This window comes from Callorhinus ursinus, unplaced genomic scaffold (genome assembly GCF_003265705.2).
Source record: "Callorhinus ursinus isolate GAN/ISIS: 27379988/994484 unplaced genomic scaffold, GSC_fseal_2.0 scaffold37, whole genome shotgun sequence".
NCBI classification, from domain to species: domain Eukaryota; kingdom Metazoa; phylum Chordata; class Mammalia; order Carnivora; family Otariidae; genus Callorhinus; species Callorhinus ursinus.
This window is the reverse complement of record NW_027397099.1, coordinates 6,944,446-6,970,646: the sequence shown is the minus strand read 5'-3', so window position 1 is coordinate 6,970,646 and position 26,201 is coordinate 6,944,446. Positions and strand designations below refer to the sequence as shown.

General features: G+C 43.5%; 1 protein-coding gene across 1 annotated transcript; it reads right to left on the bottom strand.

Annotated features, from left to right (window-relative positions):
• Positions 1 to 796: 796 nt before the first annotated feature.
• Positions 797 to 25,986, bottom strand: DYNC1LI2 (dynein cytoplasmic 1 light intermediate chain 2). Its single transcript, XM_025888919.2, has 13 exons — positions 25,720 to 25,986; positions 25,471 to 25,544; positions 23,316 to 23,432; positions 19,009 to 19,239; positions 13,749 to 13,918; positions 12,583 to 12,676; positions 11,450 to 11,585; positions 9,215 to 9,326; positions 8,591 to 8,650; positions 7,776 to 7,817; positions 7,253 to 7,370; positions 6,070 to 6,186; positions 797 to 4,717 (listed from the first exon to the last, which is right to left on the bottom strand). Exons 1-13 carry the CDS (start codon positions 25,824 to 25,826, stop codon positions 4,617 to 4,619), a joined length of 1,479 nt encoding a protein of 492 aa, XP_025744704.1. The 5' UTR covers positions 25,827 to 25,986; the 3' UTR covers positions 797 to 4,616.
• Positions 25,987 to 26,201: the final 215 nt, after the last annotated feature.

The window sequence follows — 26,201 nt, the reverse complement described above, 5'->3', positions numbered from 1 at the left end:
TGAAGTACTGGTACATGCTACGACATTGATGAACCTAGAAAACATTAGATTCAATAATGGGGGGGGCAGAATTTGGACTAATACGTATGAGGTTTCTTTTTAGGGTGATGGAAATGTTCTGGAATTTGACAGAGGTAGAGGGTACATAATATAGTGAATATTACTAAAAACCCTTGGACATTTTATTTATTTATTTTTTAAAGATTTTTATTTATGAGAGAGAGAGAATGAGAGAAAGAGAGCACAAGAGGGGGGAGGGTCAGAAAGAGAAGCAGACTCCCCGCCGAACATGGAGCCCGATGCGGGACTTGATCCAGGGACTCCAGGATCATGACCCGAGCCAAAGGCAGTAGCCCAACCAACTGAGCCACCCAGGCACCCTTCTTTTTTTTTTTTTTTTTAAGATTTTTATCTATCTATGAGAGAGAGAATGAGAGAGAGCCTTGGACATTTTAAAGTGGCAAATTTTATGTTGTGGATTATAGCTCAATAAAAAGGGACACAGCTGGCTGAAGGGGCTCCCACTCATCAAATATCGGGCAATTTGAGCATCAAAAAGAATGAGTTACTAGATTATAACACTCTGAATTAAAAAATTCACAGTGAAAACGACCCAAAAAGAGAGAGGGAAGAAAGAAAACTACTCTTTATAAATGAATGCCAGCTAACGCAGGAGGAATGATGGAATAAGAAAAATGACCATTTAAGACTCCTAATGAGATAACTGATTTAGGCAAGGGTCATCAGTGTGGGTGCTCACAACTGATGTGTAAAAGGTGGCTGAAGACCAAGATACTCAATGGTACCACACACAGTTTATTGGCTAGATCTGGGGGACACCACCTTTACCAAAGAATCAGACCCAACATCACCAATACAGGGACAACCCGATGTGATGCACTAGAACACAGACAACCTCACTTATGTATCCCTGCAAAAAAACATTTAACCTGAATTGAATCATGAGCAAACAATAAGACAAACCCAGAATGTGGGATTTTCTATAAGACAACTGACCTGGACTTAAATATATTTAGGGGTAAAATGCCCTGATGTTTAAAACTTATTTAAATGACTTAGGGAAGGAAAAGTGTATGCGTACATGCGTCTATGTGTGCACCTGAGAGAGAGACAGAGAAATGGAAAGAGAAAGCAAATGTGGCAAAATGTTAAAAACTGGTGAATCTATGTTAAAAAAAAAAGTACATGGGTATTCAATATACTTTCAAATTTTCTGTAGGTTTACAATTTTTCAAAATAAGTTGGGAGAAAATGTGTATAATAAATCAGCTTTAAAGAACAAAAATTTAACATGCTTATTAGTTAAATGTAATAAACTGAAACAATGTATCTCTAATACAACAAATGTGATTTTCTTCAACATATTTTACTGTTCCCCATTTAAATAGGTAAAAAACATTACGGTATAGTTGCTCTGAAATTCCTCTACGAAGCCTGAAGGCTTCTGAATTAAGTAAAAGTTAGCTCAATTCAGTTGATAAAAAAATGTATCTAAGAGGCAAGAAAATATGTTGGATAACTCACAAACCCCACTGTACTGTACCCGCAGCTTAGAACCCTACATACTTCAAAATATGGCTTCAAGATGTTTCTTCTTTAACGGAATTTGTTAATTTTTAGTGAGAGAGGTAAACATTTTTTGCTACACAGACCATATGATTAGCAGACAATTCAACTTTTATCTCCAGTGAGATGATTTATCATAAAGAAAGTCACCAAAAGTTGTAAGCAGTCTGGATTCGTGTTTATTGAAGCCAGTAATTAGAGACATCTTCTTTTCCAGCACTAGAAAGCAAGGTTCCACATGACTGCATAACTGCATCCGGTTAGAGCCACACCCCTGGACTAAGGCTGGTGGGGGAATAATCTGCAGTCCTAATTTTAAATTAAAAACACCAATAAACTTAGTATAGAGACGACAGTGAACTTTCACTTACAGCATCAACATTGTTAAAGGTCATGATGTACAGAGCAGTCACTTTCAACTTTGTTAAACCAATAAAACACGACGTCTTCAGTTTAAATAGTGATTTTAAAATGCCAATCAAAAAAAAAAAGTGCAAACAAAATTAAATAATTATAGCAGCATACCCGTTGCATTTTTAGGAAAGACCAATTCATGGCCCTTATCGTGGCCACATCTTCAAGGTTGGGCTTATTTCTTTGATTTTTCCACTTTAAAGACAAAGAGCAGATGTAACCACTACAATATATATAAATAGTCTTAAATTGTCTTTAACAGTCTACCTTACAAGTGTATTCTGCAAATAAAATGAATTTTATTTTAAAAAGTAAAGGCTGTTTACTGTTCGGCCTTTGGTTCCACTGCTTGAAAACCCCGAAATAACAGAAAATATCTCCCCTCCTCCCACCCCCCCAAAATAACCCTGCAGCTCCCCAAAGTTGGTAGACTTTGGCAACCACTGAGCACATGACATTACACGCACCAGTGTCTTCTGCTACTAGGAGCATCCACTTGTCATAAGAAACTAAAAGTGATCTCCAAGAAACCTTCCCTCACAAGACAGGTGTCTAGCATTTCATCAGTTTTAGTACATTTTATATTGACACAAAAGTGCTTATCATATTAAAATGACAAAAAATTTTTAAAAAGTAAAATTCTGCATTAAAATTTGAAATCACACTGTATCCCCTGTAGGCATGTCCCTTTCCAATAATTCTTTCTGGTTTCTGAGGTCACTCATTTTGCCCCCACCCCCACCCCAGCTGCTATAGAGAGAGGGATTAAGTGACCCCACCATCAGTGTGGCCACAGTTGTTGGGCACCTACTGGTCACTACACCACAGCTATCCTTATACAGTGTTTACTGTCATTATCTGGACAATCTAGTAATTGGAAGCCACAATACATTTAAAAACAAAAACTGAATTTAAAAAGGGGTGAAAAAGTGTATTTTTAACAATAAAACTGGCACAAGGAACATGTTTTTGTGTCGGAAAGGCAACTAAATACTCAGCTTTCTCCTTAACAGTGTTCAGACCTTTATAAAAAAGCAATTCAAGACAGTCTTAGAGTCTTGTCTTATTATATAACACAGATTATTAAGTTATGCCCAGTACTATGTTAGTGGTCAGTCAAATGTGGTATGTAAAAGTAATGACATTAGGGAAGTTATGCTCAGACACAGTACAACAAACATTCATATAAAAAAAGTAAACTCCACATAAGTGAACTGTGGTTTTTCTTCCCTTGGTTTGACAACAAATGTTTTATACATTAAATTAATGGTAGTGTTTGCATTCAAATGTTCTGTGTCACGTATAAAATTAAAAGTGCCATTTCAAATCCAGAGAAGTCATTTCCAGAATGGTGGTATGACATGACGACGTGTATGAATTTGCCCTAAATGGAAACACTGAAACTCTTATTTCCATAAGAAAAAAATGCTACATTTTATGAAAAACACAAACAAGAAAAAATGTATCATTTCCATGTTCAATATAAAACATTCACACTTATTTGTCCATCTGATAGCACTGATCAGACCAGGGAGCTAGGACAAGACCCTTTTGCATCAATGGAACTCTGTGAAGGTTTCCACAGACCGTAAGGCAGGGATTGGTGCAAGCCAATTCATCAGAGTGCAATTACATTACAAACCTCCCTCAAACTTTCTGTAGCACACTGCATTATGGTAAAATGAGAGGTTGTTACCCATTCTCTATTAGTAGGCCAGCCTGTGGTAGTACAAAAAAATTTTTTTAATTTAAAAAACAAAGCAGGAGCTATTTAGAAAACAATTCAAAGGAAACTAATTTTGTAACTGCTGACTTGAACCACACCGCACAGTGACCGTCTGCCCCCATGCACATCCGTGGAGCCCAGCACAGCCCACGGGGACATGGCCTGGGCCACACACGTGACTCTGAGGCAGCTGCCATCTTCCCCACCTTTGTCAGCTCCACCTGACTCAGGCACCCCCACACTCTACATATCTGTCATAAGTTAAAGATGCATTCGGAACAAGTCTAATTCCCATTTTCTTAGTGTTTAGCTTGGAAATGCTTTTGATTTTAAATCTTAAAAATGATTATTGGACTTTCTACTGACCGCACAGTATTTACTCACACTGCTCATCTTCGCCTTCCTCATCTCCTTCGACGTTCAGCTTCCCCACCATCACTTCTCTCATTCTTCCTTTCAGTCTTTCTCTTTCCTGGACTTGCTGCTACTTAATCTGCTTCCCAAGAACAAGTGAATTCACCAAAACACAACCGGTCAGACTAACCACCCTCTGATCAGTGATTTCCTGGTCTCATCTGCTCCACCCTGAAAGCAAGCAGGCCCTCTTTCTCCCACCTACCTTCCCGCCCACAAGAAGCCCAGCTGCACCTGCGTCCCATGGGAGAGCCGCATGCCTGAGAGTCCAAGGGTTATCCTTAACAAAGGGGTCTGACACGTAACCTTCCCAAATGTGCATTTCATACTCGGACGAGTCAATGAAGTATTTTTTAAGTTCATCTCCCCTGCCCCAAAAAACTGATAGCATGTGCCATATCAGAAAAATCCTTGTCTTAGCAGATCAATATACATAGTTATTTGGTCATTTTACATATGTACTTTTTAAGGAGGATCAGGCTTCATTTTCTGTTGAAGAGTTTGTTACCATGGAGTCTGGTTTTCGAGTCATTCTATCCAGTTCTTCCTGAACATTTGTCAACACAGTCTTTTGTCCTTAAAAAAAAAAAGCAGCAGTGATAGGAAAAATTATTTTTCTAAAAGGAACATTTGAATTTACAGACTACTGTAATCATTTGTGGTGATACCAACCTCAGTAAGAATGAAAGCAAGTCTTTTTTCATTGCAATGATTATAAGGAGATACCCTAATTCAACCCTTCTTAATTCCAAACATCACAGGTCTGTGTTCCCCTGAATACATAACTGCTCCCTGCCTGGGCATGCCTTTGTGCCAAATATAAGAGCCTTCCTGAAAACACTCTCACCACCCAACTCCAACCCCATGCACTGTCATCACCGCCTTCTTAGAGGTGGTACGTGAGTTTCTGGTATACCGCAAACTAGTTTCTGTGCCTCAGACAGAAGAGGTGTTTATGTTTTGTTTTAAATTACAACACTCTAACTCACATGGGTAGTCTGGAAACACCATGTTTCAATAAGAATATAAGGCTAAGGCCAGACATTTCAATACTGCACAAAGTCAGTGCTCATATTCTTTTGTTATCAAATGCTGAGGCCTAGAAATGACCCTTATCTCCTCCTATCAGGGGATATCAGCCCGAAGCCTGGGCCACCAAACCCAATTGAGAGTCTCCAAGAACTCAGGAGCCCCTGAAGGCTTGGCTGACCTGAGGATGGAGTGATCTCCTGCGGACCTCCTTTCATCTGAAAACAGCAATTAGGGAAAATACTCTTATTAACATTCCTTATAATCAGTGGAAAAGTAAAAGCAAAACCCTTTTTAAAATGGCCTCAAACTTCCTGGCAATATGGGTAATTCCCAAGGAACTTGGCTCTTTTGTTTCACAGGCCTCCAAGATATAGACTGGCCCCACTGCCCACATGGAAGGACAGGAGGGTGGGCTGCCATAGACAGGAGTGTGACAAGTGGGGAGCTTCACAGAGGAGGAAAGGACAACCCTCCAGTGAGACAGGGGGGATTCACAGGCTCCAGCTCATGGCAAGATTGGGGACAGTGAACAAAAATCTTTATAGAGCATCACAGAATATTAAATATAATAAATAAAATGCCAATGTTACACTCTAGACCATGACCTCCATGAACAGTTCCACACCAGGGTCACATGTACAGTTTAGAATACACCTCAATTCACCCAACAGTCAGTTCCTGACAACCCAACGTACATAAATTCCACCTTAAGTGCGCCAAGGAAACCTACATACTAATAAAGCAATCCTACTGTAAAGTGTACTGCTCGGTATAAGGCTGGGACGTGCTCCGGATCTGCAGGTGCAGATAGGTGAAGGCAGACACTCCTGTTCATCTCCCCACCTCCAGCACTGCTCAACCGCAAGGACCAGAGGTCTCCAAGGGCCCTTCAGTACCTGATTTCTTGGCTGTGCTCTGCACACCACCAGCACCAGGACTTCCGGGAGAACCTGTTTTTTTACTCAGCAGGCTGTTGAAGAAGCTGGCCAACACACCTTCACTTGCTGCATTATCTAAGGAAACATTAAGAAAAATAGTATCACACCACTGAACGACTCAACACCACCACAAAACTAGTTTTCAGCTTGGAATTATCCATTTGTGGCTATCATCTTCCCCAGACACTGAGCACATTCATTTACTATGATTCCTTATACACTGCCACTGCCAAGGCTAATTACATGTTAGCATGATTTATTAAGTGCAAACCTGTTTACATTTTCCATCTGTCTGGGGACATAACTCACCCAGGCGCCCTAAGATTTTTTTATTTTTAAGTAATATCCATACCCAACATGGGACTCAAACTCACAACCTTGAGATCAAGAGTCACATGCTCCACCTAATGAGCCAGACAGGCACCCCTCAAAATACACTTTTTTTTTTTAAAGATTTTATTTCTTTGAGAGAGAGAGAATGAGAGACAGAGAGCATGAGAGGGAAGAGGGTCAGAGGGAGAAGCAGACTCCCCGCTGAGCAGGGAGCCCAATGTGGGATTCGATCCCGGGACTCCAGGATCATGACCTGAGCCGTAGGCAGTCGCTTAACCAACTGAGCCACCCAGGCGCCCCAAAATACACTTTTAGAGTGACTTCTTGGGACGCCTAGGTGGCTCAGTCAGTTAAGTGTCCACCTTCAGTTCAGATCATGATCCCAGAGTCCTGGGATCGAGCCCCATGTCAGGTTCCCTGCTCAGTGGGAAGTCTGCTTCTCTCTCTCCCTCTGCCCCTCCCCCTGCTCATGCTCATGCTCTGTCTCAAGTAAATAAATAAAATCTTTAAAAAACAACAACAACAAAAAAGTGACTTCGTCTTCCTCTCAGAAGGAACCTGCACGGCCTAACTGGGATCTTACACAGAGCTAAATGCAAAGGCCACTGATTCCAACAAAGGGACAGGCCTTGGTCTCTGCCAACTGTTAGCTCCCTCCCTTTGAGCGAGGGAAAGGGGAAAGCAGCCCCTTCTTGGGGGAAGAGAACAGCCCAGCTGCCATGAGTCTCCACCTTCCAAACCTAGCCACCCAGGCCTTTCAGGGTTCAGGTCTAAGATTAAACACTCTCCATAGAGACAGGATACATACTTTTGATGTTTGGGTCCGGCTTCTTTACTGATGTGCCTGGGGAGGCGCTTGGCACACTAGCTGGCCCTCCCCGGCCCTGAGTTCTTGGAGAGCCAGAGGGTCCTCTCGCAGGGGATTCCTAAGTCCAAAACCAGCCCAAGTCACACACAGGCATAAAAATAACAGGAAATACATATTCCAAAAATGAAGACATTCTCTGCAGAATGTTTTTCACAGTCTAGGAAGAAGGATGGCAGGACTGGGAGTTTGTTCCAGCTCAGTCTCTTTCTAGACCTTAGTTTCTCCTTAGAGAAATCAAGATAATAAAGCCTGCTCACTCTATTTCCCTGAGCTATATTCCTTCATCAGACATTTCCTGAGTCCCTATTATGTTCCTGGCCCTGGGCCTTCAGGGAAACCAAATTCCCTTGAAAATACAAAAACCCACACAAATATAAGCTCTTAAAAATACTGGCATCAAGAATGAAGACACCTACAACACTGGGCCTTGACCCCCCCCCCCCATTTAGTTTAAGGTACTCACAGAGGCTCTCGTGGGCGTGGCTGGCTGCTTGGCAAGGAGTGACTGCAAAGAGAGGGACGCACTGGCCATTAACCAAGGTCTGCAGTAACACTTACTTCCCAGTGTTCCACTAGAGGGCGCCATTAACAACAACCAAGTCATAGATTTCTATATTATGCATGCAAAAAGTTTAAATTCAGCAATTTGGTATATGGTGAAAAAAATAATCCAAGTAACCAGTTTTGGGGCTAAGGTAGCAAGGAGAGCACAGAAGGGAGAACAGGTTGGCAAAAGAACCATCAATACCCCAGCCTGCTGAGTGGCCCGCACCATCAGGCAGACCCGTGACACGGCTAAGAGACACGTCTAACAACAGTCCTAGTGAAACAGAAAGGTGAGAGTGGGTTTTCATTCCGAACTGTCAGCTTGGGGAAGTTACTCTCCTCACCTACAAAATGGATATGTCAGCTCACCTGCCTTCATGCACAGGAGGCTGTGTGGGGCTATGTAAAATAATGGAAGTGAGGTCAAGGCACTTGGTAAACTGTCAACACAGGAGGTATTAACGTGAGGAAACTTAATTTCCAGAGAGAAAGGTTACTTAAAATGATAATAAATCCCTCATTGCTGAGAATCTGCAAGCAGGTAGGGGATTACCTGAGGCAGATGGTCTAACCCCTACTCTGTACCAATGCTAGAAATGGGAGGGAACGAGGAGACCTGGTTGCAACCCCTTTGACACTGAAAGCTCTCTGTGATGTCCTCAACCTCATCCAATGGGACTGGCACTTCATGCATGAGAAGGCCTCTGCTCTGGTCTCACAGGTTCATCTTACCTGTTGCTTCATTAGGAACACCTGCTCATCCTCTGCTGCCAACTCTTTGTCATGGACCAGCTGTGAAATGAAATGACATACTCATTTGTGGTCACAGGCCAAGAACACCCGAACTACTATCAAAATTCTCAATGAAAGAAGAATCTTGGGCTCGGGTCTCAACATGGACCTGGGGAGAGTCCCTGCTGCAACTGCACAATTATGTTTTTTCTAGCCTGGAACCAACTCTGTCCCGAGACCAGCCTTGGCATGTGGCCAACTGACATTTTTAAGTCTGGCAGGTTCTAAATGCCTCCCAGATCAGGGCCTGCAGATCAGAGGTGCACAGGAATCTCCTAACAGTTCTCCAGAGGTGTGGCGGCACTGTTAGGACTTAGTGTGAAACTTCAACCCAACTCCATGTGGGCATTCCATCACTCATGCCCCATCACCTGGAGCCATTCACTTAACACCAGACTTGAGATGACCTTTTTTTTAAACGCCCTTGGATTACTTTTTTCTTCCCCTGAAAGTGGTTCAGTATGTAAAACAGATTTCTTTATACATTTCTTTTCTCATAAAAACAAACAGACAAACCCCCAACAAAACACAAACCCTATAACTCAAAGTGACTGACTTGGCTACCTTTCTCACAGGTGGCTTCACAATAAAATCTTCATATGCATCTTCTGGCTTCACAGTTGTGAAATTTTCATGTAAAATCGCTATTTTCTTTTCATTGTCCCAACCTGCAGGTCTAAAAGCAAGGAAATAGGGATTGATTTGCTTCTCCTGGGACTGCCTCACAGCACTTTAGAGCACATTCCAGGTTAAGAGGGCTCCTAGATGAGAGCCTTTCTCACAAGATCTGCTCTGTAGTTGCTACGGCTGGCTTCTAGCTTGTGGCAGACAAGCCAAAGTTTAGTGCTGGCAAAACCCATCAGCTTGACATCGCAGGTCCTGCTCCAGACTAAGCTCATGGGGCCCAAGATCTAAGGAACCAGAATGAGATCTTACTGACTACACATGCTAACCCACAGAAGTGTTCAGAGCTTTCACACAACACCATCCAGAAGAGCAAGGACACAATGGGGCCTTATTCCGAGAGAGTGGAGGTTGCAGAGAACAGCACAGAGGACAGAGCTCAGGACGAGACTGTCTTGGGCTTCAGTGTACAGGAAATCTGAGAACTCTTCTGAAGACAGTTTTCTTATGGACTGCTTTATTAATGTTACTGGTGTAGGAAGATGTGGAGCAAAGGAGGGCATCAGGACCTACACTCTCCTGGGCCTCAAACCAAAGGGACACAGAGAGTCCTTGAGGCTCCTACATGGGTGCTGCCCTCATCGTTGTCACTAATGGCACCCAAGTTCCATTAAGTTGAGCTACAGTAGCCTACATTCCCACCAGACTCTCCTAAAAGAGCAACTGTAAAATGCCCTACACAACACACTTTTGAATTCTACAAGCTGTAAAAAATGCCAACTGATTGTTCTCGCAGGCCTCCCTTTCCCCACATAACCGCTGCTTCACAGCTCTATGACCCAGACAGCGTTCTTAGCCAGGGTGCTCCACCCAAATGGTTTTGCTGACTTCACCAGCTCCCAAATAGCTAAAATACCAACAGGATCAAAGATGCAAAGGGACAGGGTAGGATCAAGATACCATCAGGACTCAGGCAGTCTTCAGAAGCTGTGAGATGCTTCTCTCCAGAACAGCCCCGATCCCCAGACCACCTTCCTCAGCTTCCTGTTCCTCAGAATTCCAAGTGATTTGGGCACTCACATACCACTCACTAAGCTTGTGTCTCTGGTGCCTGCCTGATCGCTCTGGACAATTCTCTAAAAATCCATCTAAGGCTCTAGCTTTGCCATCTGTAAGCAGCCTGAATGAGGCTCTCCCTGAATGTTCAGAAAGCAACCCTATTCAGTCCCCAGAGCTCTTGGCTTTCACATCTTCAGCCTTCTCAGAAACTGTCCCTCCTGCCCCTCCATTCCTTCCGGCCTGCTTAGCACACAAACACTTAGCCTTCTGCCATCACCCCCTCTGCCCTCCCTGCCACAATGCCTCCATTACTCCGTTACTGCCCCATCCCTGCCCTCCCCGTGCTGTGTGCAGGGACCACATCTTGTTTATTTCTGCATCCTTAGCATAGAACCTGGGCACCTAGAAGTACTCAGCAGTTGCTGAAGGAACTGTAATTCCCAAGAATATCTACGCCTACAAACACTAGCACAAGTTCTCTCAGAGGCCACACAGCTTCAACATTCATTCATGCAACCAAACACTCATCATTCTCCAGGGACAGAAAGACACAAACTGGAGGAAACAGGTATCTAAGTCTCTGCCCAAGAACATCAGCCCCAGTGGCTCCTAAAATATGAAATGCCAAATATACAGTAAGTATTCAGTATAGCTAAAGCTCATGCTGATGGGTACACCAACGAAGGTGCCTGCCAATGAGCAGAGAAATCAAATGCTTCAACAGAAGATTATCAGGGTCTCCAAAGCCCAATTCCCTACACTTCAACTCCCTCCTCCAGCCAGTATTCTACCAGAGCTGACAATAAGTGGCAAAAATGGCTGGCTTAAGTTTTGGCACCTTGCTCTCAATGAAGAAAGGCAGCACACCTGACCTCAATCCACCTACTTCCCTTAGACTAGAGGCAGAATGACAAGTAATCTAGAGAGGAGCTGGGTCTATCTACCCCCTGTGAGGTCCAGCCCAAGCGCTTCGCCCCATGGCAGCAGAAAACTGGCTGTGTTCGACAGAGACAGAAGGCACCTTACTTGGAAGGATAAAATGTGAAGAGCAAACGTACTATATAAAAAGAAGCATTAAAAAAAAAAAGCATTTGAGATAACCTATAAGGAACTCACATAAAAACTGCATCCTTTTCCACAACTAAGGCAGGTGTGATAAAGTGGAAGCCATACGTTTTATGAACAATGTACTTATACAACAAGTCGAGGTTTTTCTCCTCCTTCACTGATGTGTAAATCAAGGCTGCTCCATCTAATCAATCCGCTTAAGGAAAACAAATTCACTGCAGGAGGAGATAAAAACAAACACATACAAGCATAATCCTCAAAGTACTACTCACAGGTGAATCAGTTTTTGCTCAATACATGATCGATAGAAAGCGTTAAAACTTTTAAAACTAAAACGGTAATCGTAACAGATGACCACGTCAAAAGCATAAAGCATGTCAATGCTGGCAGACCATGCACTTCGTTTTTTAACACGTAGATTGCTACCTTTTTACCCATCAGGTTGGTTCCTAAGCAGTCAAGTTAAAGGCTCTGAGGTTAGCCAGAAAAACACACTCGGCATAACCAAGGTACACAGGTTTGTTCCTAGACAGATGGTTCACAAGGGATCCAGTTTATCATTAAGCCCATCTTTTGTAAGAGATGGATACCTAACATGTATCAGCATCCGCACTGAGCTGGACAAGATAAAAGGCCCAGAGGAAGTGGTAGGAACCTATCCCTCACCCCCACATCCCAGAGTATAGGACCAAAGTACCAACTGCTATTGTATTTTTACAGAAATAAGATTCAAAAGACTGCTGACACAGTATCTTTCTCATGGACAGCACAAAACAAACATATGGGAAAAACTCTGTGGCATCTAAAACAATATTGTGTTGGGTAATTAACCTTTTCTGCAAAAAAGCAAAGTTTAAAAAGATTTCCAAAATATGATAAAAGTAGTTTGGTACTAAGACTATCCACATCAGCTTTCTTCTTATTATGAAAGCCTTATCAAATGTACAGCATTAAAAATAAAAAGTGATGAAAGACAGACACAAATTAGTAAGTCTCAAATTCCAATACAGTAAAATACAAAACTTGTGAAAAGATGTATACAATTTCTCCATGGCAGAAGACTGTTCTGGATTCAGGAAGTACTTTAGCTTTTTGAAGATGCCCCAAATGGAGAGAAGCCTGAATCAGCACAGAGAAGGGAGCCTGCGCTCCTATGCCCTGACACAGCATCCCAAGGATACACTGGAGGCAGAACCTCCGTAGGTGTGACTGGATGAAGTCAAAGTGCTCGTCCCTGTAATCATGCTCCTTCTCCAGGACACTCACTGCATCACACTGCAGGCAAGACAGAAAGAGAAAGGAGTCATCTTTTTGCTTCTCTCCCTGCTGAGGATGGGAACAGCATCTTCTTTAGAAATAAAGTATCATAGTTCCAAAGAAAGCCGAAGCCAAAGGTCTAAGCATTAATCAGACAAGAGTCAGAAACAACTGGAGAGTTTTCTTTCATCCTGGGCCACAGTTTCCAGAGCTGTAAAGTGGGGATAGAACAGTCTGATCACCTCACAGTTGTTCTAAGAATCAAACACAGTCACATCAGGAAGCAGGCCCATGGGACATGGCTGTGCACTGCACACTCCATAGGACCCGTGTCACAGAATATAATGCGAATGGCACACTCTGTGGTTGAGAATAAAGTACTGAGAATAAAGTACTTTTGAAACCCAAAAAGTTTTGTGTGTTTTAAGTTTATTTATTTATTTAACTAATCTCTACACATAATGTGGAGCTCAAACTCACGCCTCGAGATCAAGAGTCTCTCAGGCTCTTCCAACTGAGTTGGCCAGGCGTCCAAAAACCCAAAATGTTTTTAAAGCTACTTTTTTTTCTTTTGCAAGAGAAACAACTTTATTTCTCTCTGACTGAATTTTCATTCTCACATCATCATTCTATAGGGTAGAAGAAACTGAAACTTTGAGTTCCCTTCCTTTTCTACTGTTATGTTCCTTTCTGAAAATCATCTCAAATTCAACAGATTTTTAAGAGACTAAAACCCTAAAGAATTCTGCTCTTCTATATTATTTTTTATAATCAGCTTGGGCTAGATCAACTGGTTCACAGAGCCTTAAGAAAACTGCTTTTAGTTCCAAGTTTAAATCACTCAATAAAGTTGACAGTGCTTCATGGAGAGATTAACTCAAACTATGAACAAACTGAGTGATGTCATGTTTCCAGCAGCAACATTAGATGACAATATTCTCTAGCCTGACCTATTCAATGTACCTTAATGAATCCCGAATTAGTACAACTCTCCTGTAGGAAGACACACAAGTAAAGCCTCTTAGTTTCTTTCAGATGATGACTATACACTGGCCAAACCCAGCCATATTTACAATTCCCTGGCACATACCTTTGTGCACACCACCAACACTGGGATTCCCAGGTTATGAGTCAGCATATTGTCACCAAGGGGCAAGGCAACATTTTCTTCATCAGGACCTGAGGTCAAAGGTCCTCTTCTCTGTGGGGAACCTTGACAACCTTCTTCAGGCTCAACATAGTCTTGAAAATCTTTCACAACTACAGGTGAAAAAAGGAAAAGAAAATCACACATAAATAAAAAACACACATGCCAGTTTTAGGAAACCAAAAAAGGCAGTAATAAGCATAAAACATAAAGAGTCATAACAAACTTCCCAACTCTGCTCTACTGCAATATTAGGGATTTGGAGGTACTAATGCAAAATGCCAATTCTGACACATTCAGTCTGAGCACTTATAAATGCAGAGCAGCAAAGACATACCCCTGGACATCTTTAATTATATACAACTCTTAAATAGGTTTTAATTTTTTTATTTACCTACTTCTTTAAGATTTTATTTTTAAGTAATCTCTACACCCAATGTGGGGCTTGAACTCATAACCCCGAGATCAAGAGTTGCATGCTCTACCAACTGAACCAGCCAGAGGTTTTTAAAAAAGAGTAAGTTTTGGGGCACCTGAGTGGCTCAGTCGTTAAGCATCTGCCTTCAGCTCAGGTCATGATCCCAGGGTCCTGGGATGGAGCCCTACATCGGGCTCCCTGCTCGGCGGGAAGGCTGCTTCTCCCTCTCCCTCACCCACTCCCCCTGCTTGTGTTCCCTCTCTCACTGTCTCGCTGTCAAATAAATAAATAAAATCAAAAAAAAATAAAATAAATTTTTTAAAAAAAGTTTTTAAAAAAGTTTTAAGATTTTAATACTTCCTAATATGAAAAAAGCCCCATTTCTCTTTTTTTTTAAGATTTTATTTATTCATTTGAGAGAGAGAGAGAGAGAGCACAAGCAGTGGGAGAGGCAGAGAGGGAGAAGCAGACTCCCTGCTGAGCTGGGAGCCCGATGTGGGGCTCGATCCCAGGACCCCGGGATGATGACCCCGGGATCATGACCCCAGGTGAAGGCAGATGCTTAACTGACTGAGCCACCCAGCTGCCCCAAGACCCATTTCTTATATATCTAATATTTAAAAAATGAGACTAGTAAAATCATCTGAATTCCACAAGAACATGCTGTTTCCATAGAGCTGACATGTCTGTATTAAGGAGCAAGGCTGAGCTTGGCCAGCCCATCCACATGTCTTTACCATCCTCACTCTTGTGGACTGTCTTCATCTTTAGGAGATCCTGAGTCACTGTGCAGTGCTGACCGACCTGCTCCTGCCTAACACACGAAGGAGTCAGCAGTATAATGTCCACTTCTTGGCACACACAGTCACTACTTCAGGCTAAGAGTGCAATGCCATGGGAGGGCCTTCAAGCTGAGAATAGTCCATGGCCCTGGTTAAGCTAAGTGAACACAAAGCTCACGGACCCATACCTTTTCATGGGTACTTCAAGGCTTACATGTCAGGCCAGAAAATACGCATATGATAATTAAAGCTACTTTGAGCTAGAGCAGCAAACACGCAGCTCTATACCCTTCTACACCCATTAGGACAAAAGGACCAAAATGCCTTTTAGTCTCATCCACAACATGCTCTTTAAGAAAATACAAATAAATGGATTAAAGAGAACCTAGAGAGAGGTCCACATACTCCTCTTCATCCACAGACAGATTTCAAACATTTTTTTAAGGGGGGGGAGGAGCAAAGGGACAGGGAGAGGAAAAGAAATTTTTTTTTTTTTAAGATTTTATTTGTCAGAGAGAGAGAGAAAGAGAGAGAGAGAGACAGCGAACACGCATGAGCACAAGCAGAGGGAGCAGCAGGCTCCCTGCTGATCAAGGAGCCCGATGTGGGATTCAATTCCAGGACCCTGGGATCATATCCTGAGCCGAAGGCCGACGCTTAGGCGATTGAGTCACCCAGGCGTCCCACAATTTCTCTTTATTAAGCTCATTCATATAATTTCATTGTCAATATAAACACTCAAGAGATCTTCACTGCATTATTAAAAAAAAATCCTAAAAAACAGAGAAATGTTTTCTGATAAACTTAGCATGGCTGTTGAAGAATTTTGAAGAAATCAAAGGTTCTCAAATTTTCTTCTTGAAAGCATTTTAACAAATCTTCAAATCAATGGAAAACACAATGGCTTAAGTGTGGGTGATACCTATCACTGTCCAACATCACATGAGGCGCTCAACCAGGAATTCCAAGACAGTGAGCATGGCAGAGCCTGGAGCAAGTTACAGGTAAGCTAAGTGGCTATGGGAAGTGAGGCAGGGGTGCGCCAACTCCAACGAGGAGCTCCTCCATCACCCAGTGCACTGCCTGTATTCTACATATGCCAGGACGTAAAAATAGTTGGGAAGCCTAGGGTTAGACAAGTCATTCTCTAAAGGAATGACTTAACTGTGGCTATCGAACAACTGTAAGAAACACACGTGTTTTTAATAACTCAGCATTTTAGAAAATAAGTTGGAAGGCAGAGTTAAGTGTTCATAATATAGAGACTGGTGAAAAAGGAGGATAAAAACATGACGACTATGTAATTCAGATAATAAAATTTGTATTTCCCTTAGGGTGCACACATACCACAGTATTAATTTTCCTCCAATGATGGGATGGCCAGTATTTCACAGTCCACCTGGGGGATCCCCCTTTGGCATCTCAGGGAGTGGGAGGGAAGGAGATCAGCATGCTCTCCCCTAGCTGCTGCCTCTCTCTCGGGAGTGGGGAGGGAAGGGGATCAGAGTGTTCTCCCCAGCTGCTGCCTCTCTCTCGTGTTTTCCCTCCTACCTCATTGATCACCCAATGATTCCACAGTCCTGGAAAGATTTCACAGACAGCACCTCATCTTTTTTCTCTATTTCATAAGCAAGGGAAGCCCCAGACACAAAGCAGGAAAGACTAACCTACACAAGTACCATCTTCTAGTAGCTCTGGGGTTGCTCTGCCCTCCCCGGTCACTGCCAGCCAAACAGCTGCCACAGACTCAGGACCCCTGGGGAATCACATCCTGGAAGAGGGGCCCGCTGTGGAACAGCATTCCAAACTCAGCAGACTGGGAGACCGGCGCTGGACTGGAACTACGCTGGGTGATAGCCCTTCACTCACTCAATACAATACCTAGAGTCCAAGTGATCTGCAAAGTGGGAGTCTGATGTGCAAGAAGATGGATGACTGTTTTATGAAAATGTAACCTAAAGCCAGTACTAACAAAGGCATTCCTTCAACAGGCAACACAAAGGCATGACTACCATCCAAACATCTTGGAGGAAGGGCGGTGAAAACAACAGAGGCCTTCAAGGAAGGTTAACCAGAGTCATGAGGCACAGACGTGGTTCCAGCAATCGCTAGTTGCCCTCCCGTGTCCTCTTTCCTCTAATTCCTTAAAACCAAACCCAACCCTAAGACACAGAACAGAGGGCCATACAGAACTACATTTCCCAGCCTCCTTAGGAAGACAACAGGCACGCACCCTTCAGCCCCTTTCCTCTTCCTCCATGTGCTGCCTGGAACACGGATGTAAAGGCTACAGCTCTAGTTGTCCAGAGAAAGAGAACCACACCCTAGAGATGACAAAGCAATAAGGAGAAGGAGCCAGGATCTTGCGAGTCTGCCTTCCCAGAGCTGCTTTCCAGGCTTGAACTGCCTACCTCTGGATTTCATTTATAGGACAGAGAAATCAACTTCAGTCTTGTTTAAACCACTGTTATTTTGGGTTTTGTGTCACAATCAGCTGAATCTAATCCTAAGTGACAAGACATCAATGACTAAGCACAAAATAAATTCAATAGTTCATGGGAACACAAGCCCCAGGAGCAGGCATCTTATCTGCTGTGTGCATCTCCGATGCCTAGAACAGACCCAGTACAAGACAAACACTTTCCCTATCTGGGAAAGAAAAATATCCTTGGCTTGATCTTTCTTTTTTTTCTGTTTTAAAAATCTTCACAAGGTTATAACACCAAGAAAAAAGATTCAGAGACTGAAATCTCCAGGGCATTAACCCATTAATCTGAGCAAGCCTGGGGTTACCAGTGAATGGGCAGTGAAAGACAAACAGCTCTTCAGCCTCAGAACTATTCTAAGAAGTTGTCTTTAAGTTCTCTATTCCAGGGGAAAAAGAGGCATTATCTAGAAAGGTCAGCGGTTGAAGACAGACAAGCTGAGCTGCATAACAACCACTGTAGCATACATGCGGGTGACCCAGGAAACACACATGCACGCAGCAAACCAAATAATTAGATGTTAAACTCCCTGTTTTAGCTAATGTGGGACAGGAGCAAGAGGAATTTATGATAGGAAAACACACAGTGAGAGATACAATTTAGAAAGCACATCAAAATTTCTGAACCCTTCTGCCAGTAAGTGTGAAGATCCCATGTGCCATGCCCTAGAAGCCCTCATTAATTCACTAAAGGGAATGATGTCATCCTGTGGCAAAAAGCCAGGCTGAGCCCAGCCTGCCCTGGCCAAGACTGCTGCTGCTGCACACGCCACAGCCCCAGCCCCTGCCCCTCCCATTTCCCTGGCAAGTGGACAGAAACTGATGTAAGTGCACAGAAGCAAGGGAAAGGAAAAAAAAGCTTCTGAATCACAATAAGGAAAAACAAAACAAAACAAACTTTGTTTAATTTGAAAGTTCTCTGTTGTCAAAAGGACTTGGGTGTCCTTAGTCTCAAAATAGCCTTTCATTTTAATGACAAAAAAATGACCTTCCTATTTCTAACTAAAATCATACTTGCTGGATCCCAAAATGAACTAAGGTAGAAGCTCAAAGATTTGTCTTTTGTAGGGCTTCCTTTAAACCTCTCAATAAGAGAGTCCATGGGGCCTGAATGGAATCCCAGGGCAATGGACTCAAGCTGCAGATCCCACAGTAGGCCTCCACACCCACTGATGTTAACTCAATAGCCAGAATAACAGAAAAGTGGAAAGACCCACAGAACTGATCCAAATTTGAGGGGTGAGGAAAGAACCCTTATTTTAAAAGAGAACCAATGAAGATAATAAGGAATATGGATTCATTTACTTTCTTCAACTGCGATGCTTGAGAATATGACTGCTTTCAATACTTTTTGACTACTGAATTTACAAGAGCAACTCTGAAATAAATGGTACAAACAAAACCACATATTCCATAAGGGAAGCTTTGTAACCTCCTGACACTATGAAAAGGAAGGTGGCTTGAACCATCCAAAGACACTAGTGAAGTTTCCAAGTAAGAAAATCCTATTTTACTTACACTTCCGTTCCAGCTCCCTCATTTCTTCTGGTGGAATTTTCATTTTATCAATGTGCTCACGTAAAACACTAGCCCATTTCTGTAGAGATTCCATCACGGTCCAAGGCCTAGACATGTCTGCAACAAAAATGACCAGGGTCTCCGGCAAGGATTCAGCAGATACTGCAAACTTCAGCAAGCCTTTGTGGTATAGGTCTCCATCCAGAATCCACACATTGCAGCGTGTGTGATCTAAAAAAAGTAGTAAAGCTAAGTTACTACCTGACAATAACCATCAGCACAGCTGGAAAAAAGCCATATCAAGAAGAACCTGAGGAGTGCCTGGGTGGCTCAGTCAGTTAAGCATCTGCCTTCAGCTCAGGTCATGATCTCAGGGTCCTGGAATCAAGTGCGTCAGGCTCCCTGCTTAGTGGGGGTCTGCTTTTTCCTCTCCCTCCCCCCTCCTCCCACTCCGCCGCTCATGTGCGCTGTCAAATAAATAAAATCTTAAAAAATAATAATAATAACTTGAAGGTAACCACCATAGAATTCCAGACAAAACACAAAAAGAAATCCTCTTTGGAAAAGAGTGAGCAGTAACCCTTGGTCAAGGTGCCTAGTGAACTATCTACACTTTAAAAATTTGTAATTACCGTAATATATTATATCCACATCTAAAGAGATTCCAGCAACATCTGAGGAATAAAGAGTGAAGGACACTTTAGCTTTCAACAGGAATCAAACGATACATATAAAAGCTAAAATTCACCAGTTCACTGGTCAACTGCACCACAGTCTATGTAGTCCATTTTCCTCAGCCATCAACAATCCATAGGGCAATAAGCTGTGCCGAAGAGCCTGTGGTTAAACAAGCTTTTCTTCTCAGGCACACTAAGCAGGGAGTTCACATAACTACAAATGGTGTAAAAGACACAGGACCTTTGTGTTTAAATGCCAAGATAAAATCATTACATATAAAAATTGAGGTCTAAGAATTACTGGATGCCTGGTGATATTAAGGAATTAGTTATTTTTGGTATAATAAGAACATAGTTATGTTTTAAAAAATCCTTATCTTTTAGGGGCGCCTGGGTGGCTCAGTTGGTTAAGCATCTGCCTTCGGCTCAGGTCATGATCCCAGGGTCCCTGCTTGTGTTCTCACACTCTCTCTCTCAAATGAATAAATAAAAAATCTTAAAAAAAAAAACAACAACAAACTTACCCTTTAAACATACATATGGAAGTATTTTGCAAATGAAATGATATGTCTGAAATTTGCTTCAACATAATCCAGTGTGGAGTGAAAGAAATGAGAGTATAGTTGAAATAAAATTGCTAAAGAACTGTTTAAGGTAACTGTGGCAAATAACACACACTGGGGTTCATGATCCTAAGTCTAGGTTGTACCTATTTTTAAAGGTTTTCCATAATAAAAGGTTAAACATACACACAAATGTGCAACTACTGACATTTAATGAAGCACATGGTTCCAAAATCATACCTGGATGATCAAACCATAGAAGATAATTCTCCACAATGATAAGCTATTTTTAAAAGTTTTTAGGTATCATTTTTGAGAAATAGTTTTCTTATAAAAGTGCCTTGAGGGAGAACTCCTACAATCAAAAGTATCATTTCACTAACTTCTTTCCCAACAAATTCCAAAATACACTTAAAAACCTATCTTCTTTCAGCTATGCTTTTTGTGTAATTGATTCATTAAAACATATACTGTTAAAAATTTTATACTCACGACTTTATTTCAACAGTATAATAAGGTATCTCCACTTAACTAAACTTTCAAATTTCTAATACACTTTATTTATTTTTTTAAGATTTTGTTTATTTATTTGACCGAGAGAGATAACGAGAGCAGGAACACAAGCAGGGGGAGAGGGAGAGGAAGAAGCAGGCTTCCCACCGAGCAGGGAGCCCAATGCGGGGCTCGATCCCAGGACCCTGGGATCATGACCTGAGCCGAAGGCAGACGCTTAAAGACTGAGCCACCCAGGCACCCCTCTAATACATTTTAGACAGTGATTTTGGTTTGGGTTCTGTGGATGTCTTGAAAGATACTGCCCTGTACCTGAAGCCCACTGACTTTAATGCCTTCCCCTCACCAGGCATGGTTCCTTTCTTCAGCTTCTCTTCCCACTGCCCACTACACATAATCAGCCATGCGCATGGAGAGCACACACACCACATGTGATGTTAAATGGATGCCCACAACCCTGGAGGCAGTGGTTCTTTGACATGTCATGCCCTACCACAAACCAGGGAGAAACCAGAGACCATTTTCTCTACCTGTGTGACTGTCTGCAAAATGTATTATTTATAACCCACTCACATCACACAATAAAAAAGACTACTGATGAAAGATGTATAACTAACCACTGGTAAGGCAACTCCTCCAACAAAAAAAGACCTGCAAGTAGGTGGCCTAAAAATGCAGAGACCAGGAAATTTTTAAGGCAACCTTAAGGAATCTGAAATAAATGTTATGTTATTCAACTCAAAGGCAAGTGAATATGGTTAATATGACGCTTTGGCGTGATATATGCTTATGCCACCTTGACACAAGCAGCTACAGAGATTCACAGAATGTTTACACCAGGTTTTATACTTTCAAAAAGGTACTGGAGCTACCACTGTGTCTCAAGTAGTCGGCCACCTCTCATTCCATCAACCTACAAAATAGGTATTGTTACCCAATTCTACAAATAAGGAAATGGAGGTGTGGAGGGCTTAGGTCAGTCACAACTAGTGATTATAGAAGCAGGTCTCTGAACCAGTTCTGGTGGCTCCAAAACCCAAGTGCTTTCCACAATAACCATACTGCCCAACAAAAACAGGATGCAAAAGACTCAGACAATAATGAAGCCCTCTAAGCCTGGCCCAGTGGCCCCTCAGTCCCAGACTTACCCACACTGATGTTGGTGGGCCCAGCTGAGCACCTGAATGCCTGTCTTCCTTACATAAGAAGAGCCCTCAGCACCAGGCCTACCTCCTACCTCTCTTTCACAACTTTCAGGCAATGTTCAGCATGGTAAAGGAAGCTAGGAGAGGAGCAGGAATCAGGCCTCTGGGGTTCTAAAATGACCATTCATTAATAGAATGCAGGTCTCCAAGGTTTAATAAGAGATCCTTATCCATGACCTCTATTAAATGACTCTTGGAGATTAAAGAATTATATTGCTGGAAAGGACCTGGGTCCATCTTCTTCATTTTAGCACTAAGGAAATGGGGAACCAGAGGTGGTGGGATCTACTCCCTTATATAATCACCCTTATACTGTGATCCTTACTGTTTAAATGGGTAAAGGCAAATATAAAGTAATCTAACACAGGTATTTCACCCTTAGATGAAATAACCTTCTTACAAATGAAAAGACCTAGGCACCAATGATTATTTGTCTTAGAGCCATTCATAAAGCTTAAAAGTTTATAAAAGAGGTATTACTGAGTAGTGGTAACCAAAAACAATTACTCCAATCCAACTCATCATTATACTTATAAGAAAGAATTTTTAAGTAATATCTAAACTTTATAAGAGTGTTTATCATGTACTTTTTTTTTATCATGTACTTTTAATATTCCCAACTACCCTGTAGGTAGAAACTATTACTATCCATATTCTAGAGATAAGGAATTAAGAGAGAACATCATCACCTCTAGGCCTCTATTTCCTCCACTGAAAGAAACACAGGAAATCAGCATTTCTACATTGTCGCAAAAAGACTCAGAAAACTCTACTGTGAATATGTACTGAGCTGTTATCTCTGAATCATCCGAATTTCAGATTCTCCACTAGGACATGGCAGAGTAACAATGTGCCCAAATCAATCTGCCAAGCATTTCTCTCATAGAAAGGTCCAAAGCGTTGATGTATTTATTTTTTCCAAAGCTTTTAAGAACATCTTTCTTACTACCTTTATGTGCATTTGAAACTTTACCTTCAATATCTCCTTTTAATTGGGGGCTACCCAGAGCGATAGCTAACAGTCCCAATTCCTCATTTTTATTAGCATACCCTAAAAGGGAAAAGTGGGTAGGGGCGCCTGGCAGGCTCAGTCGGAAGAGCATGCGCCTCTTGACCTCAGGGCTGTGAATTTGAGCTCCATGATGGGTGTAGACATTACTTAAAGAAATAAACTTAAAAAAAAAAAAGTGGTGAAGTCCTGCAAAGATATACATTTCATCTGTTGCCCTGTGACTAACTCTCTTAGAACTAAACAGAAAATTGAGAATGCCTAGACACACTGCAGGAGCCACAACCATGGAGTCTGAGACATGCATATACCCCTTACCACAGATCAACATTTCACTTACCATCTCGGTCCTCATCATGGACGCTGAGGTAGAGATACTCTAGGCCTCTTCCTTTTTTGCCATGCTCAGCTCCTTGAAGTTTAGTCATGAGGGTTGTTTTCCCAGAGCCATCTTCACCTACAAACGATATACAGAAGAAGGCAAAGTGTACTGTTTATTCTAGGCAAGGACGGGGAGTCTTGACACTTACACAAGTGACAACTAAGAATTTCATGCAAAGCCTGCTGCTGAGGTCTGACCTGCATTCATCATAAACAAAGTAGGCTTTGCTGTAAGAGTGGTTGGGGGGATGGTGATAAAGATGGCAAATTCCAAGATCTAAAATGACATTCTACTGCAGTCATCCTTATTTCACAAGGGAAGGAATAAGGCAGGTAGGTCCACAAGCCCTATTTACAATTTGTTAAGACATGCGTCTGGAGAAGTGAAAGTAAAACATGGGGTCAGTTTCTTACAAAATAAACTTTTACTACAAGAAAAGCAAGAAATCTTCAAAATATAATTAACCTTAAAGCCCAGGAACTTGGAACTAAAAAAAGTCTGATCCTGCCTCATAATCATGAAGAACAGAAGCTATTATTCACTTCTGATTTTAGTACCTCTCTTTCATAAGCATCCTGGAGGCTAGAAAACTGATGAAAATAATTACAGACCTGAGCAAAACTCTCAAGTACAGTCTCAGTAATTATCAAGCTCCTCCTCATCCCCCTCCCACCAACTAACAACCACCCCCAACCCCAAAAAAGAAACCTTAAACATTAAGACAAACCACCACCCAGAAACATTACTAGGCACCCCTGGGATTTAATAATTTGCAATTACAGGACATAAGAATTGAGAGACATTCCACAGATCAAAGGCCTCTTCTCCATCCCCAGTGCCACTACTGCATTCAGATACTCCACATCCCTTCTGGGCCATGATGAACACTTGTCAGCCTGACTTCAATACCTGCTCATTTTTGCCACCTGCAATTCTGCTGCCAGAATTCCCTTTCTAAAACACAGATCTGGTGACCTTGATACCCCACTTAATGAAGATCTCTAAAGGTCCTCTATTACCTTCTGTAGTGATTACCACCTAAAGACCATAAACTTCCCTCAAAAACAGTGGCAAAATTACCCTAACAGCTATTGCCAGGAGGATTAGGGGATGGAGGGGAAACAAAAGGCCCTTGAAATTGAGGGGCCTCCAGGAAAAAGCATCAACTCTTCAGTCCTCCACAATCTGCCCCAACTTACTTCATCTGTCACCTTCCACAAGGAGCTTCTGGCAGCTTCCAAACCCCCACACCCTCCTGTCACCTCTGTGTTCCTGCAAACACTAACCCTCTGTACCCTTGCATGTTGACACTTATCCTTCAAAACACCGGATGCCAAAAGTACCCTCCCGCAAAACATCAAGCAGTGTGATGCTCCCACAGTCATCTTGCCATGCCAACATGGTGTAGCACAATTACCAACCTATCAGTCTCTCAGCCTGAGATTCTTGTGCAAAGTCTGAAAGATGTCTGTGCTGTCTCTGTGCCCAGCCTACAGGAACCACTCAACAAACAGGTTCTCTGAATGAATGAACCTGATCAAACTCCCTCACTTGTAGAAGGAACTGAGACCAGACACCCTAAGGGACCTGACCCAGCAGTGAGGGCTGGAATAATGCAGGAAAGTCCCCAGTGAGGACTCCAAGACCTACTGTCCTTTGCAGGGTCTCCCCGACTGTGCACTACTTATGAAGATGAAGGAATGGCCCCGGTGTCATCTCCAGCCCTGACCCCAAGTCATCTCGTTCCCCCACCTCCTTCACCTAACCTATTCATATTCTCACCCCCCCTCCCCACATCCGCAATTTGGTGAACTTCGAGGCTATGAGCGCAGAGAAGCAGGGACATTTAAAACAAGGTTCATGTTGCGGCCAAATGACTAAGGAATGTGCCGACAACTCCATGCCGGCATCACTGGACTCTCCAAAAGAGATGCCCCAACCTCAGGCACGGTGGACTTCGCCATTCTACGGCTGTCCAGCCAGGATCTCCAGCCCTCCCGGGAGAGGCTGGCTGCGGGCAGGCGGCAGGGGAGAGAGAGGCTAGGACCTGTGAGAGGGGCGCCCATCTCGCCCACCCCAGCTCCCCGGGCAACGCCCCGCCTCCGGCGCTCACCGAAGACCAGGATGTTCTTGCCGGACGGCAGCTTGGACCTGGCGCGGGTAGACACCTCGCTCAGGATCGAGGACCTATGGGGACAACAGCGAAGCGGTCAGCCTGGGGCTAGCCTAGACCCGACTGGACCTACCCTGCCCGCGACGGCCCGACAGACAGTCCGACGGTCCAGTCCAGTCCGGCCGGCTCCCCGTCCGGCCGCGCCCTCCTGGGCCCAGCCGGCTCGGCCTGGCCGCCTCGCTGTCTTACCATAGGCTCTGGCCTTCTTCCTCCTCACTGGTTAGGTCGCCGGCGGCCGCCACGGCGGGCCCGTTGGGACCCAGCAGCAGCTTCTTCTCCACCCCCACCGGCGCCATCTTGCCAACTGCAGCCACAAAGAGGGCCCTCCCCCGGGCCCGCCGAGGACCCGCGAGGACCCTGGCCGGGCCGCCCGCCGCCCGCCGTCCCCCGCGCCACACCTCACGCCGCCCGCCCTGTAGGGTCCACGCCGCCCGCCGCGCTCCGCCGGGCCCACGATGTCCGCGAGCTCCCACAGGGTCGAGAGGCCGCCGCGGTGGTGGAAGGTGGGCGGCGGTCAGGCGGCGGCCGGGGCAGCCATGCGCAGAGAGGCGACGGCGGCTGGAGGGGGAGCCGCCCGGACGGAGAGCACGCGGGCGGCCTCTGCCGGCCAAGGGGCGCAGCGGCACCCGGCCTGGGGTCCTCGCCCAGCTCTGCGCTCGCGGTGTGCCGTC